The sequence below is a fragment of the Rhipicephalus sanguineus genome, chromosome 4, assembly GCF_013339695.2.
Source record: "Rhipicephalus sanguineus isolate Rsan-2018 chromosome 4, BIME_Rsan_1.4, whole genome shotgun sequence".
In the NCBI taxonomy this organism is placed as follows: domain Eukaryota; kingdom Metazoa; phylum Arthropoda; class Arachnida; order Ixodida; family Ixodidae; genus Rhipicephalus; species Rhipicephalus sanguineus.
The window spans coordinates 134,688,870-134,704,322 of NC_051179.1; the positions used below are offsets into that span (position 1 = coordinate 134,688,870).

General features: G+C 47.7%; 1 protein-coding gene across 1 annotated transcript in view; it reads right to left on the bottom strand.

The window, feature by feature from the left end:
• Positions 1-383: 383 nt before the first annotated feature.
• LOC119390725 (neprilysin-1-like) overlaps positions 384-15,453 on the bottom strand; it is a 66,995-nt gene continuing 51,925 nt past the window's right edge. Inside the window, exons 21-23 of the mRNA XM_037658411.2 lie at positions 9,021-9,128; positions 1,353-1,429; positions 384-620 (exon numbers count right to left, since the gene is read on the bottom strand). Coding sequence (XP_037514339.1) covers positions 521-620; positions 1,353-1,429; positions 9,021-9,128 — 285 coding nt within the window. The 3' untranslated portion in view covers positions 384-520. The remainder of the gene's footprint in view (positions 621-1,352; positions 1,430-9,020; positions 9,129-15,453) is intronic.

The following is a 15,453-nucleotide window of genomic DNA, read 5'->3' on the forward strand; positions in this document are numbered from 1 at the left end:
TTTGTAATTAAGTGGAACATGAAGGAAGTAACATTACTGAAATAACGTTACCATACTTCAGAAGAGCCAAAACACATAGGTTGTATCAGGTATTTCATTTTAACCAAGACAGAATGGCAAAAAAATTACCGCCGAAATTTCCTTTGGCTAACCAAAGCAGTAACAGAGGATGCCTAAGGTTTCATTTAACATTTATCTGCAGAAGCTCTGTCTTCACTTCCATTCGAGCTGCACAGTGATTACAACTGCATCCGTATCCTCAACGATAAGCTATTGGCTATAGCAAAATCCATGCGCCTTATGCGGTAAGGGCCAGGCCGATAACTGCTTCATCTGCTCACAGTGGCGCTATACAAACTCTACTGCTACTACTATACAAACTGCAAAAGACGTCTTTATTTTGATCATATGTTCGAAAAGCGCAGTCCAACAAACTAAGCCGGTGCGACAACACGAGCAAATGAAGCGTTGGGAATCACGGGAGCTTCTCGACAATGCAGCGGGCTGCCCAGCTCTCGCGTCACCAGAAGGTGCACCGTAGTGTCCTGTTCATGGGGCTGTCCTCGGAGCAACCGAAGGCTTTGGCGAATGAGGGCATGTTGCTGAATGGGAGGTTCACCCTGCGGCACCATTATACGACCAATGTACATATTAGTATGCGAAGGAATAGTCCGCCTGGTGGTTTCCACGAGCATTAAAACAAGGGCAACGTCTTGCCTACTCTGTGGACACCATGTCAATGGCTCCCTGTAGGCTTTTTACCTACTTCTTTGACTGGTTTCGGCACTAGTTTACGCTCTACAAATCATACGCTACAGTATATGGTTAGGAACGAAGGCTTAATAATTTTTGACGTTACGCAGGCGGCTGTCCAATAACAATGGTGACACTTATTTCAAAAACGTTGCCCATAAAAAAGGCGTTATTTTGCTGGCAATTTAAAAAAACGCTCATTACATAAACCACTGCCGTGCAGATTTAAAGAGTAATAAAAGCCAATGCATTATTTGGGGGTACATTCGTTCGGTTTGTTTCGCTGTCTGCCAGGCTCTGCTACTCAAGCCACCAATTGGCTTTGGCAGGCCTAGCCACGTGTACTGCTTTATTTGAAGAAATAAAAGGCATTATTATTATTATTATTATTAGTGTCTATATCTTTACACCAGTTGGCAACATTTGTACACCGATTGTGTCATGTTTGCTAGTAGGTATAGCCATGCTGCGCAGGTACTTCTAAAAAACAAAAGCCGGGGTCCTGAACTTAACACTTGAAGAGGCGCTTTCCTTTCGCCCACCTATAGTTACAACAGAATCAGTGATACCGCTTCAAAAAATCACTTGTTTCTACCTACCTGTACTTTGGTGGACTTGTTGTACCATGAAGTATTTGCTTCTTAAGGAAGTCTTCTTTCTGCTCTTCACAAAATCCCTGCGTAGTAACAATAATTATTCAAACAAATACATAGCAATCACACAGAAAGAAAGGCACGTGGACTAACAATCGTTTCCTGTAACGGGTGTCACGTCTATCCGCTTGGATAGGAGATAGAATACAAAGGCACACACACTACTATATAACACACGAAGGAGCCAACACGCTAAGGATGTGCGTAACTCTAGTTTGAGAAAGTACTTAGCAGCATCTCACAATATCGCGGGTTATACTTTTATCATATCATTTAAAGGGGTCGACATAGCATATACTCACCTTTATGCCTGTAGGTAGATAACAGCATCTCTTCCATACACTTGACGGAAAAAGGCTAGTACATCATAGCAATTCTTATTTGGTTCTTCATTTACGTCCCTCCAATTCGAAAAATATGCAATGTTAACCAAGCTAAGCACACGACAAAGGCGTTTGACAGGTAAGTAGAGCATCCCCCCGCGATATATAGAACATATTGGGTGGATTCAGCGCGAACAACGAGGACAGAGATGAAGAAGGGGCACGAACGCCAGCGCTTTTTTCACAACTTTATTTGCCCAGAAACATATATTTTAAAGCACAAACTATAACCACGTGACCACACACGTGGTTATAGGTTCACCAATTCGCCCAAATGTCAGCTCTTCTTCGATATATAGTAAAGCTGTTACGTTGGCAGCAGAGACGCCGCCGGAGACATGAACAAGTCGGTGTCACCAGGCAGAAAACCAGCGTTCATTGTGCGCTTCTAACTTATATTATGAAAGGAGGGGAAGGGGCCAAAGGGCTAACAAGCCAAGAGAAAAGAAGCATGCAAGTTCTGTCTTGCGTCCACTTCGGCAAACGCTGGCGTTGCAACACTTCTTCCGCCTTAGTAACCATAACGGTCCACCAGTTTTTTAGGGGCGAAGCTCCTTAAGGCGGCACCCGTTCGTCCCTCGTAGTCGTCGTCGTCGTAGTAGTCGTAGTGGTAGTAGTAGTAGTCCGTAACAAGTCTTACGCTTTGACCTCCAAGGTGGTGCCGGTGGGAGATTTTTCCTGTGCGTTGTTGAACAATAAAAAATTCGCAGCGTGCGCGTTAACTAAAAGCCGAATTCTTCTGTCTCTCATTCCCCATTAGCAGCCATTGGCATGTTCCAGTAGGAAACGTTAGTAGAAGTAGAAGTGTAAGTGTTAGCTAAAAGCCGACTTCTTCTGTCTCTCATTCCCATTAGCAGCCATTGTTTACCTCCAAGGTAGTGCCTGGTGAGATTTCTCCTGTGGGTGATTAAATAATAAAAATTTTGTTCAAAACGCCGTTGATTGATGAAATAAACCAACAAAAGACGCCAGATGTTTTGTAAAAGCAAAACGAAAGAACGCCAGATGTTTCTAAAGCAAAACGAAAAGACGCCAGCTTCTTAACGAAAGACGCCAGATTTTTCTAAAGCAATGGTTTTCTAAACAATGAAAATTCACAGCGTACATGTAAAATTAAACTGAGCTGCAAGTCGTCATAACTCATCGAACCTTTAGTATAAACGCGCCCGATCTCACGTCGGTGATGATGTACTGGGCAGAATTCACGGAAGATTCACGGTTTACCGTTGAACCTCCGCAGCTTCGCCCACTCATCATCATTCACTCCGTGGATATGCCGTGTTTTAGGGGCGAAGCTCCTTAAGGCGGCACCCGTTCGTCCCTCGTAGTCGTCGTCGTCGTAGTAGTCGTAGTGGTAGTAGTCGTAGTCCGTAACAAGTCTTACGCTTTGACCTCCAAGGTGGTGCCGGTGGGAGATTTTTCCTGTGCGTTGTTGAACAATAAAAAATTCGCAGCGTGCGCGTTAACTAAAAGCCGAATTCTTCTGTCTCTCATTCCCCATTAGCAGCCATTGGCATGTTCCAGTAGGAAACGTTAGTAGAAGTAGAAGTGTAAGTGTTAGCTAAAAGCCGACTTCTGTCTCTCATTCCCATTGGCAGCCATTGTTTACCTCCAAGGTAGTGCCTGGTGAGATTTCCCCTGTGCGTGATTAAACAATAAAAATTTTGTTCAAAACGTCGTTGATTGATGAAATAAACCAACGAAAGACGCCAGATGTTTTGTAAAAGCAAAACGAAAGAACGCCAGATGTTTCTAAAGCAAAACGAAAAGACGCCAGCTGCTTAACGAAAGACGCCAGATTTTTCGAAAGCAATGGTTTTCTAAACAATGAAAATTCACAGCGTACATGTAAAATTAAAGTGAGCTGCAAGTCGTCAGAACTCATCTAACCTTTAGTATAAACGCGCCCGATCTCACGTCGGTGATGATGTACTGGGCAGAATTCACGGAAGATTCACGGTTTACCGATGAACCCCCGCAGCTTCGCCCACTCATCGTCATTCACTCCGTAGATATGCTGTGATTTTTTGTTCTCGTTGACCGTCGTAGTAGTGCTTCTGCAGACGCGTCCTTGGCGTCTTCGGTCGTCGCTTTGTTGTCAGGTAGCGCCGATTTCCGAGTGTCCTTGCTCTCCAAAAACAATCCTTTGTCGCACCTTCGTACTTGGTCCATATGGCGACGGACAATCCCTGCCTCAGTCTCCACTTCTAAAAGTCGAGCACCGATCGTGGCCCTGACCCTTCCCGGCGTCTATTTGTCGCCCGTTCCATAGTTTCGCACATAGACGGATTGACCGGGGGCGAAATTCCAGTCGGTGTCTTCCGTCGGCTTGGTCGAGACACTGTGGTGGTTCCTGGTAGGAAAAGACAAGTCCAGCCTTGTGCGCAACCGGTAGCCCAAAAGCCTTTCCGAAGGTGACAGTCCGGATTGTTGAGGAGTATTCCTATAGTTACAAAGCACGCGGGCAAGGGAGGTCGTCAACTCGGCGTTTCCAATCTTCTTTAATCAGTCCTTCACAGTCCGCACAGCGCGCTCAGCCAGCCCAGAGCCGTATATTCCCTTTGGGAGAGTTCGGCGCTCTTTTGATCTCGCCGCCAGTCTGGCAACAGCGCGCTTCCGCGCCACCTACGCCATTTCGTGCCGAGGTTTCTCGTGATGCTGTACCCGTGACGTCGCTGTCGGCATTTATGCTTCCTCTGTGACCGACCTGGTGTGTCTTTGCTGCTGTTCGTGCTCGTGTCGGCTGCGTGGAACATCGTGGACCTGCACGGACGTCGCAATAGGGGCTTGCAGCGCAGTAGGCTGCTCTAAAGGCTCTGTTATACTCCGACGTGCGTTCGCGTCAGCCCGCGGCGGCGGGAGTTGGCGACGCTAGGTTCGTCACGTTACGTTGACGCGAAAACAGAGCACTCTATACTCTCACTTGCGCGACGCACTACGCCGCCTTGACGCATGCGCAATTGAGCGCACTTGGCGTCCCTTCTTCACGTAGAGACACAGACGCAGTTCAGTCTGGATAACGTCGCTGGCGTGGAATGCAGCATGTAGCATCTCGCTCCGGCTGCAGCCGGGGCGCGTTGACGGACGCTGGGCGCGTCAGTCGCATCGCGCGTTGGCCTATAGAGTGCTGCACGTTTGTTAGCGTAGCGTCACTGTGCCGAGCGTGCGCGCGCGTCGACGTTACGCTGGAGTATATCAACCCCTTAACTCGCTGAAGAAAGGGTTCGTCAAAGATGGAGCGTTGCGGGCGCACGCCACCACGAGCTTACAGTGCCGCGGCACAAAATGGCGGACAGCGCCGCCGCTAAATTTGGATGGTTATTGGCTCCGCCCCTCCGCCGAACTCTCCGAAGGAATATGCGGCTCTCTCTGAGCCAGCCCATTGCTCTGTGGGTGATGCGGAGATGTTCTGATATGTACAATGCCATTGCGCTCCATGAACTGACGGAATTCGAAGCCCGTGAAAGGCGTCCCATTATCTGACACCACCGCACGTGGTATTCCAAACTGGGCAAACATTGTTCTCAAGATCTCGACGGTACTTTGGGAATTGGCATGTGCTACCGGCACAGCCTCAATCCATTTGCTATGTGAATCCACCACAATTAACACCATCTTGCCACGCAGAGGTCCCACATAGTCAATATGGAGCCGCGACCACCTTTCGCCCGTCTCCGGCCAGTTTACAGGAGTTTGTGCTGGTGGCATAGGCAGTGCTTGCACGCAGTTATTACAGTTGGCAGCTACGCGTTGGATGTCCTGGTCTAACCCAGGCCACCAAAATATCGGTCTTGCTCTAGCCTTCATTGATGACACTCCCTGATGGCAGTCATGCAGTAGCATGAGAAACTTCTTGCGGGCGGCCGTAGGTACCACCACGCAATGACTCCAGTACAACAGGTCGTTTTCCGCCGACAGCTCATACCGCTTCTTATAATATTCTGAGAGCTCGCCGTCTCCTTTAACGCCCCGTGGCCAACCACTGCGGGTGTATTTGCATACTTGAGAGATGAGGTCGTCTGTCGCCGTTAGTGCTTGCAACTGTTTAGTTGGCACAGCAGCGATGCCCTGCTGATCTAGGGATAGGACGACTGGCGTGAAGTCCTCCAGTTCCGATGCATGCTGTGAGGGTATGGGTAAACGGCTCAGTGCATCGGCGTTGTACAAAAGTCTCCCAGGTTTATGCTGCAAACGGTGCCTATAGGCGCCTAGCGTGATAGCCCATCTCTGTATCCGAGCTGCTGCCATGGTAGGGGTTGGCTTGTCCGCCCTCAAGAGACCCAGCAAGGGCTGATGATCGGTCATTAAAGTGAACTCTCTTCCAAGTAGATAGTCGCGAAACCGTGTGACGCCGTAGACCAAAGCCAGTGCTTCTCGCTCAATCTAAGAGTAATTTTTCTCGGCCGAGGTCAAGGTTCGCGACCGAAACCCTATCGGTCTATACTGCTCATCCACTCGATGAAAGAGAGCGGCTCCTGCACCATAGGGTGAAGCATCGCATTATAAAAACAGCTGTATAGACGGGTCAAAATGAGATAGTACTGGGGCGGTACACAATGCCTCTTTAGCTTTTTCAAACGCATCCTTCTCTATTGCTCCCCATGACCATCGGCTTGTTTTTTCCAAAAGTCGATACAGGGGTGCCAGTAGAGTCGGCAGGTTCGGTAAAAACTTGTTGTAGAAGGTCAGCATGCCCAAAAATGATCGGAGCTCAGCAACATTCCGAGGGGCTGGAGCAAGTCTGACGGCCTCCGCGTTCTTTTCTGTTGGGTGCAATCCTGCGGCGTCGATTTGGTGACCTAGGTAAACCACCGAGGCCTCGTTTATCCGGCACTTGTCAGCGCGAAGTTTAATGCCGTGTTCTATGATTCTTTGCAAAACCTGTCGAAGCCTTACGTAAGGCTTATCAGCAGCCTCCGCGATTAAAACGTCGTCCAAGTACCCTTGCACCCCGGGTATGCCTTGCAGTATGGACTCGATCGTTCTCTGGAATATTGCCGGTACTGAAGCAATTCCGAAAGGCAACCTGTTGTAACAAAACAGCCCTTTATGTGTGTTTATGACAGCCAGCTTTCGCGAGTTCTCGTCCAGTGCAATCTGGTTGTAAGCATCTTGTAGATCCAGGATGCTGAATTTTTCTCCGCCTCGCAAGTTCGCGAAGATGTCGTCTATGACTGGCAAAGGGTATCGCTCCATTTCACACACAGGGTTTAATGTTACCTTAAAATCTCCACAAATGCGCACGGCGCCGTTGCTGTTCAATACCGGTACTATTGGTGTTGCCCATTCTGCATACGGTACCGGTGATATTATCCCAGCTTCTACCAATCGATCCAGCTCAGCGGATACCTTATCCAGCAGTGCAAAAGGAACTTTCCTTGACTTGCAAAATTTCGGGACTGCAGTGTCCTTGATGTAAAGCCTAGCTGGGGGACCCTTGATTAGACCAATATCTTCCGTGAACACGTCAGCATATTCTGCGAATATGGCATCAGTTCCTGCTGGCTTCTGTTGGCTTGCCCCGCTCGGTGGCGTAGTGACGTGCACAACCGGCGTTCCTTCTGCTGCAAGCTTCTGCAATAAGTCCCGTCCACACAGGCTGGGACCTTCACAATCCAGCACAGTAAGGTTACAGTCGACCTCCGCTGACATATAATAAGCCTTCATTGCCAATGTGCCTAACACGGGCAGTTTCCCTAAGTAACATGAAAGTTTTAAGTGAGTATTCTGCAGCTGGAACCAATGGTCGCGATGTGCCTCATACGGTGCTTTAGGAACTGTGCAGACAGGAGAGCCTGTATCCACGTCCATCTTTATGGTGACACCATTCCACACGATGAACTTCCTTATGGGTGGAACCAGAGGATCCATACCAGTGACGGACCAAATTTGCAATGTGCTAGAGTCACTGTCATCACTTTGTTTTGAATTTTCCGTAGTTAATGCTAGCGTTTTTCCGGTGCCGCCCGTCTTTTTACACATGCGAGCCAAGTGCCCTTGCCGACCACAACTGTAGCATCGACGGCTCTTTTCAAAGCATGTAGAAGCTTTATGACCGTACTTGCCGCAGCATTTGCATTGTCGCGGCTCATTTTTTTGCTCAGTCCTTGTGGTATCGGACGCGCGCCGTTGGCTAACTTTCAGAACAGTTGAAGTATCATTGTGCTTATCTATCTGCTGCGAACCGTCTTCTGCGCTTTCCGCAGCCAAAAAAAGGGCTTCTGCTTCTTTAAGAGTCAAGTCGCTTTTCGCCAGCAACTGCTTTTGCAAACTTTTTGAGCGAACGCCACATACAATCCTGTCTCTCAACATTCTGTCTAACATAGACGAAAAATTGAAGTTCTGGGCAATCTTTCCAATTTCAACAATGAACGCTTTCACGGACTCCCCTTCTTGTTGCTTACGGTGGAAAAACTTGAAGTTCTCCGAGATTTCGTTAGGCGTTGGAGCATAAATGTCATTCATCGTTGATACCACCTCGCTGTAGCTGAGAGCGTTCGGCTGACGCGGCGCCACTCTTCCGCATAAGACTTCTATCGTCTTAGACCCCAGCGCAGCGATCAACAATGCCCTCTTCTTAGCTTCATCAGTAACTTCATTGGCTTCAAAATACGCTTCAACTTTTACAAGATAAGCGTTCCACTTATCTGTTTCTTGGTCGAAATCCGGGAGCCCATGTGCCATGGCTGTCGCTGGGTCCCGCGCAGAGTTAGCGTTGCAGAGCTCCTGTCGTATAGTCAGCGTTGAAAGGCCAGCGACGCAGGGCCAGCGTCGGCATAGGCGTTTTCCGTGGGTCGCTTCTACTCGTCGCCACTGTTACGTTGGCAGCAGAGACGCCGCCGGAGACATGAACAAGTCGGTGTCACCAGGCGGAAGGCCAGCGTTTATTGTGCGCTTCTAACTTATATCATGAAAGGAGGGGAAGGGGGCAAAGGGGGAACAAGGCAAGAAAGAAGAAGCATGCAAGTTCTGTCTCGCGTCCACTTCGGCAAACGCTGGCGTTGCAACAAAAGCATTGTGCGTGGATTACTCTGCAATTCCTAAACTCCTCGCTCTGCACGCCAATTATCACAACCCTATAATTCTTGTAGGAGTTTGTGAACACTTTAAACATTTTTTTTAGAAATCGTTCATTTCCTATTCATTTGTCTGGCATAAATTCATTACTTCTTCTTAAACGTTATGTAAAGGTTAAACGGAGTGTTTTGGCAACAAAGATTGATCGATATACCATGGCATAGGAGATGAAGAACAGCTGATCCAGAGTGAGCTTCTTAAGACCAGCCATGGAGAAGTGGCGGTTGTCGATGTCCATGTCGTCGACTGTTTGGCGGAAGGCCTGCGATGAACAGAAAAGAAAGAAAAACGTGGTGCCGTGTAACATCACGTAAGTTGATTTGAACCCGGCATTACAGAGTGATCTCTTTAGCGTTTAAGTGAATAACGCAAGGAGAAGGGCCCGCATTCACAAAAATAGTCTTACGCAACAAATATTATTAAAGAAATAGTGCACTGGCTGGCCATCAAGACAAAGAGAATTTTTAATTACTTTCGAACGTATTTTCCTGAGCAGATGCCTATATTTTTGTTTGAGGTCCATAAGCTGTACATGGAAATGTCTGTGTATGGAACTAAGCATGTCACAAATACGGGAGAGTGCATAGTGACAGACAACTAAAACAGCTGAAGATTGTTGCTCCATGAACGACTGAGAGTGACATACTACCAGGGCTAGACCCTCCTTAAAATACGGATGGTGGGCCGGGCCCCCCGGCCCCCCATCCGTATTTTAAGGAGGGTGCAGGCCCCCTCTCGGCAGTCCGACGGTCGCACTGCGGCACCCGTCTGACAAGTGCTGCAGTTGAAGTTTTTGGGAGTAGTGTTTTGAGCGGGGAAATTATACTCTGCAATTTTAAGTATAATGATTTAATCGCGAATGTTGGGTTGACGGGGTGTCAGCAAAACAGAAGAAAACAGGTATCGTCGTACTGCTGAATGCAATTCACTGAGACACTGAACACCACGGGCAACGCCTACTGAAACCACGGGTCACCACCCTGTTCGACAGAGCGTCATGGCATAGCATACTGTTTGACGAGGCACCTGAGTGTGAAGCTACCTGCTCGTGAATAAGTAATGGTTCATCTTTGTCTGTTTAGTTTTCCACTCAATTTTCATTCTTTTAGTTGTGCACCATAAATCTTTAATTGCAAAGACCCATGTATTTTGTCTACTTTATAAGACAAATGGTAGTGAAAATAAAATACAGCATCGTCGTGCCTGAGGTTCTGAGTCCAGTGAGTGAACTAATGTAACTTACTTTGAGCTCACATATCTTTAATACATGAATAATAAATGTATTTGTGTAGCATTCATAAGCATTTGTTCAGTTCTAGAGACAGTTCGCTTCAAGGCACTATGATAATCGCAAACACCTCTTCTAACGCTTAATCTAGAGCATATACATATATACAGGGAAATCTCGTTGATACAATTCTGCATAATACGTTTTTCAGCCTAATACGTTTTTGTTTTTATTCCCGGCCAACATTCATTAGAAATAATGCGTTTTCATGCGTTTAATACGATCACATTTTTGCGCAAAGTTAGATAATCCGACCGCAAAAGTGGATCTTGACCGATATATCTAGAAATCCTGCGTTTATTCGTCGGTATGCTAGCTCGCAACGCGTTCCAACAACCCACGATCTGCACGTTGCAGAGCCGCTGAGGCCACAGCAGCATCGGTGTTCCGGCGAAAAGATCGCTGCTAGGCGATTTTTTCTTCGAGATATATATATATATATATATATATATATATATATATATATATATATATATATATATATATATATATATATATATATGTAGAAAAACAGGTCGACAAACGTGCGACACACAGGTTTTACTAACGTTTCGGCAGGAGGGCCTGCCTTCGTCAGAGTGAATGAACTCTGACGAAGGCAGGCCCTCCTGCCGAAACGTTAGTAAAACCTGTGTTTCGCACGTTTGTCGACCTGTTTTTCTACCGCATTTTCCACCGGATCCATTGAATTTCACCCCACCATATATATATATATATATATATATATATTATATATATATATATATATATATATATATATATATATATATATATATACCGGAGAGCCGGCACCGGCCAGGGCACCGTTCCTGGCCGGCTGTGAAACCAGCGGGTGCCAGCGGCTGGTCCTCGTGGTGCCTGGCGAAAACATGGCACCCGCGGACTCTTCCTCATCGCGCACTCCCGTGCCACCGGTCCCGAGGCCCGTCATTGCCCCAACATCGCCGACGACGACGTACAACCTCCGGAGCTATTCTGAAGCCGCCCGACGACCAGCGCAGCCGAAAGTAAACTGACTGCCGAATAGTTCAGGTATGGTCCGTTCCCCCAAACTGCGCTCCCGCTCATTTCAGAAAATTAGGAAGTTAATTGAAAAACGGGTGAAGTACGATCTCCACTATTCGACGCTGACTGCATATTTAAATGCTAATTCGGTACCGAAGGGCTTGTCTCTAAAACTAAATCCAGCAATGACAACATTAAATCGAGAAGAACAAGCGAAGTGGGAGAAAACACTTCAAGATGCATCGCTGCAGCTCATGAAAATAATTATTCAGCACAGTGAACGCAAATCTCTCGAAATTAAAGAGGCTGAGCTTTCAATGAGGCGTCAGGCCGATCTCAGCGAGGAGGACCTTAATGAATTGGTGGAATATGAAAATCAAAAAGCAGCAATGACAACAGAGCGCAAGCGTCGCAAACTAGAACGGGATGGGGTAACTGAGACAATCACTACTACACATGCAACTATACCGGCGACACCGATAAAGGCCAACCAGAACGTAAAAACAGCTCTTCCAAGTGTGATTAATTTTTCTTCTGGACAGTTATCTGCGTCCGAAATAAGCCTCCTTTCAAAGGGTCTTACATTCTGTCCGGCAAGTGGCAAATTTAATGAATTTCAGTTATATCAGGGTTTGGATAATTTTGCCAGAAACCTTCGCCTACGGGAGTACTTTCACGATCATAAACCGAGCCGAACAGCATTCCCCGGTTCATCAGAAAAAACTTGGTCGCCGCCTGAGCAGCGGGACAAACACCTAGATATGTATATCTCGGCCGTACAAAAGGACATCATAGCGGCTTGCTCAAAAGCAAAACGGTATCGAAACAATCTCACCTCGGAAGAGCGAAAGTCACTGGAGTGCCTGGGCTGTCGAGCGGATCTGGTAATTAAGCCTGCAGATAAGGGTGGCGCAGTAGTAGTACTAGATAAAGCTGACTACCTGAGAGAAGGTTACCGGCAACTTGAGGACAAGAACTTCTATGCGGAACTTGATGAGGACCCCACTAAATTATTCCAATCAGAAATAAACCGCGAACTAAACTCGCTCCATAAGAACGGAAAGATCACGGCCGATATGCTCAAAGCAATGCGACCGATTCAACCTGGCCCAGGCCGTTTTTATCTGCTCCCCAAAATCCACAAAGCCAACCACCCCGGCCGTCCTATTGTCTCAAGCAACGGCACTGTGACAGAAAGAATGTCAAGCGCGCTAGACTTTATCATTAAGGACATAGTTCCAACTATCCCCTCTTACATTAAGGACACGAACCACTTTCTCCGCGAAATCATCGGACTCGAGGTTCCTGCGGATAGCATCCTTGTGACAATGGATGTAGTGTCACTTTACACAAACATTCCACAGTCAGATGGCATTGTTGCAACGGTGCAAGCTTTCAAGAACGCTAGTACACACTTATGCTTAGACGAGGACACGCTGTCGACACTTCTGAGGTTGGTACTTAGCCACAATAACTTCGAATTTGATAATAAACATTTTCTCCAGATAAACGGTACAGCAATGGGTACAAAGATGGCTCCTAATTACGCGAATATTTTTATGGCATCTATTGAAGAACCTTTTCTTGCAACCAGAACATTGAAGCCTCTCGTCTACAAAAGGTTCTTAGACGATGTATTCATTATTTGGCACCACGGAGAGGAAAGTCACCTTTCGTTCATAGATGATTTCAATTCAACTCACCCTTCAATATCTTTTACACACAGTTACTCGAAATCAACCATAAACTTTCTTGATGTCACTGTTAAAATTAATGAGAATCGCATCCATACAAATCTATACAAAAAACCAACGGATCGCCATCGATACCTTCACTTTAAGAGTAGCCATCCACGTCATTGCAAAACAGCCATACCATACTCACAAGCCCATCGATACCGCCGAATTTGTTCGGACGTGTCAGATTTCGAAGGTCATGCCGAGGATCTTAGAACGGCCCTTGTGGCGAAGGACTACCCAGAGAGTATCATCGACGATGCTATAAGCCGGGCGAGGAGTTTAGATAGAAACAAAATTTTGTCGGGCTCGAAACAATGCCACTCAAAAAACCAAACGAACCTTGTCCTCACGTACTCGTCCACACTACCGCACCTCAACAACATTCTCTCTAAACATTTCAACATTATACAGCAGAGTACGCGCCTGTCCTCAGTTTTCACGGAGCCGCGCGAGTGGTCTACCGGCGCGGAAGGAATATAAAGGACATCCTAGTAAGAGCTAAGACGACCGAGTCTGAAAACAGGGAATCGGGTTGCAGGCCATGTGGAAAACAGCGCTGCCAGGTCTGCAAACATATGACCACAACCTGTGTTGCCAAGGCTTCGTCCTCTGACTTCACATTCAAAATTAAGGGACCTCTAAATTGTGACAGTCAGAATGTTGTATATATGCTACATTGCGATGTCTGTGGCCAGCAGTATATAGGCCAGACTGGGACGGCGTTTAGACTACGTCTGAATAACCACAGAGCTCACGCGCGTACTCTGCCAGATCTCCCTTCCTCTAAACATCTGAGTTTGCCAGAACACTCATTCGACAAAATACGTGTCACCCTCCTGCAGTCAGGCTTCCGCAGCACTCGTGAACGGGAACAACGAGAGTCCTATTTCATCCACAAATTTGAAACAGTGACACACGGCATAAATGAAAACATGGGGAACCTCTCGTTTCTTCGGTCATGCAAAAGTTAGTAGACGGGAAAAGGAATCCTGACAGTTGTAACTCGTCATGTATGCTAAAATGGTATCGAACAAGTATCTGGGGGAGCGGACCAACCGGAAACCTTTGCATATTCTGCACTTTTGTGCAATTTTGTTGACATGTGCTTTTGTATGTTTTATTTTTTTCCGACTTTTCAGTATTCAATGTATACCTTTCCCACATCTTACCTTTGCCTTTTTATTATTATATTTTTCAACGTTTTATTCGTTTTTATTCTCATTTTCTTCCTTTCCTTCTATATTTTAACCAGTTTGCTTAACTTATTAATTCATTTTTTAAATGGGATAGGCTGACCCGCACTACATTTTTCAACCACAGGCGCCTCGGAGAGCCGCGCTAACAGGGCAGGATTCTTGTACTCACGCCGCCACTTCGACACAGACACGAGGATTAACGTGTAGTTCACAAGGGGCCTCGTGCGCATGCACAATCTGTGCCCCCACACACACGCAACGGGTAAGCGTCAAAAGAACACCGACCCCCCCCCCCCTTCTTTCTTTTTTTTCCTCCCTCTTTAAGTGACCGCAAAAGGCGCGGGATCGGGCTTACTCTGCCACGGATGCACCCCTCGCAGCAAGTAATTGCTGCCACGCAAGCAAAGCAACAATGCTCCCGACGACCTTCAAAGGCGCGCCGCGGAAGCCGCGCTCTGCGTTTTGTTGCGCTTCTGCCATCTCAAATTTGTTTTTCTTTTTTTCTTTTTTTTTCTTCTTCCTCCTCCCATTCTACGGCATCTGCTCTACTCCGCCGAAACGGCGCTTGTTTCCCGTTTCCCCATTCTCTTCTTTGCTTGCTCTAGCGAATGAGCCTGCTGGTTCTGATCACTGCTGGTTCTGATCACTACCCGATCACACTCCTCCCGTGCCGCCCCAGCCGTGGTGCTGTTCGTGAATACAGTGTTGTACGGTGGCCACTTTTCCGTGACCTGTGCGCGAGCGTGCAGAGCAGTGATGATTGTCACGACAAACGCCGAGGAGCGGCGGGCGCTGCGCTCCTCGGCCCCCGGCGCATGGACAGAGTACAACCGACTCGACGCTGTGTGCCGGCGGCACGCCCAGCGGCTACGCGACTGCAGCTGGACGGGCGTCTGTTCCTCTCTGAGTGATCCACGAGGACGTCGCCGCGGCTGGCACATCATGCGCGTCCTGATAAACCCGAAAGTGTCGCGCTACCCAGTGCTCGCCATAGCCGTTGCGCAGGGCATCACTGAAAGGGAGCTTGCTGAACTGCTTGCCGCCTCTTTCGCGCCTCCTTCCCCTCCTAGAGCGGGGAGCGCTGGCGGTGTCACGACAAACGCCGCACCCCCGCTCCCTCCCGTGGATCCCATCACCTCAGCTGACATTGGCTCTCTCTGCAAGGAGGACTTCTCCCTCTACGAACTGGAACGGGTTCTCCTCAGAAAGCGCAAGCGCAGCGCCCCTGGAGCGGACAAAATCACTCATCAGCTGTTGAGAAACCTGGATGCCTCCCAGCGCCCACTCTTGTTGGATGCATTCAACAGAGTTTTCTCCAGTGCTGTCCTCCCGGAAGAATGGCGTTCCGCGACTGTGATT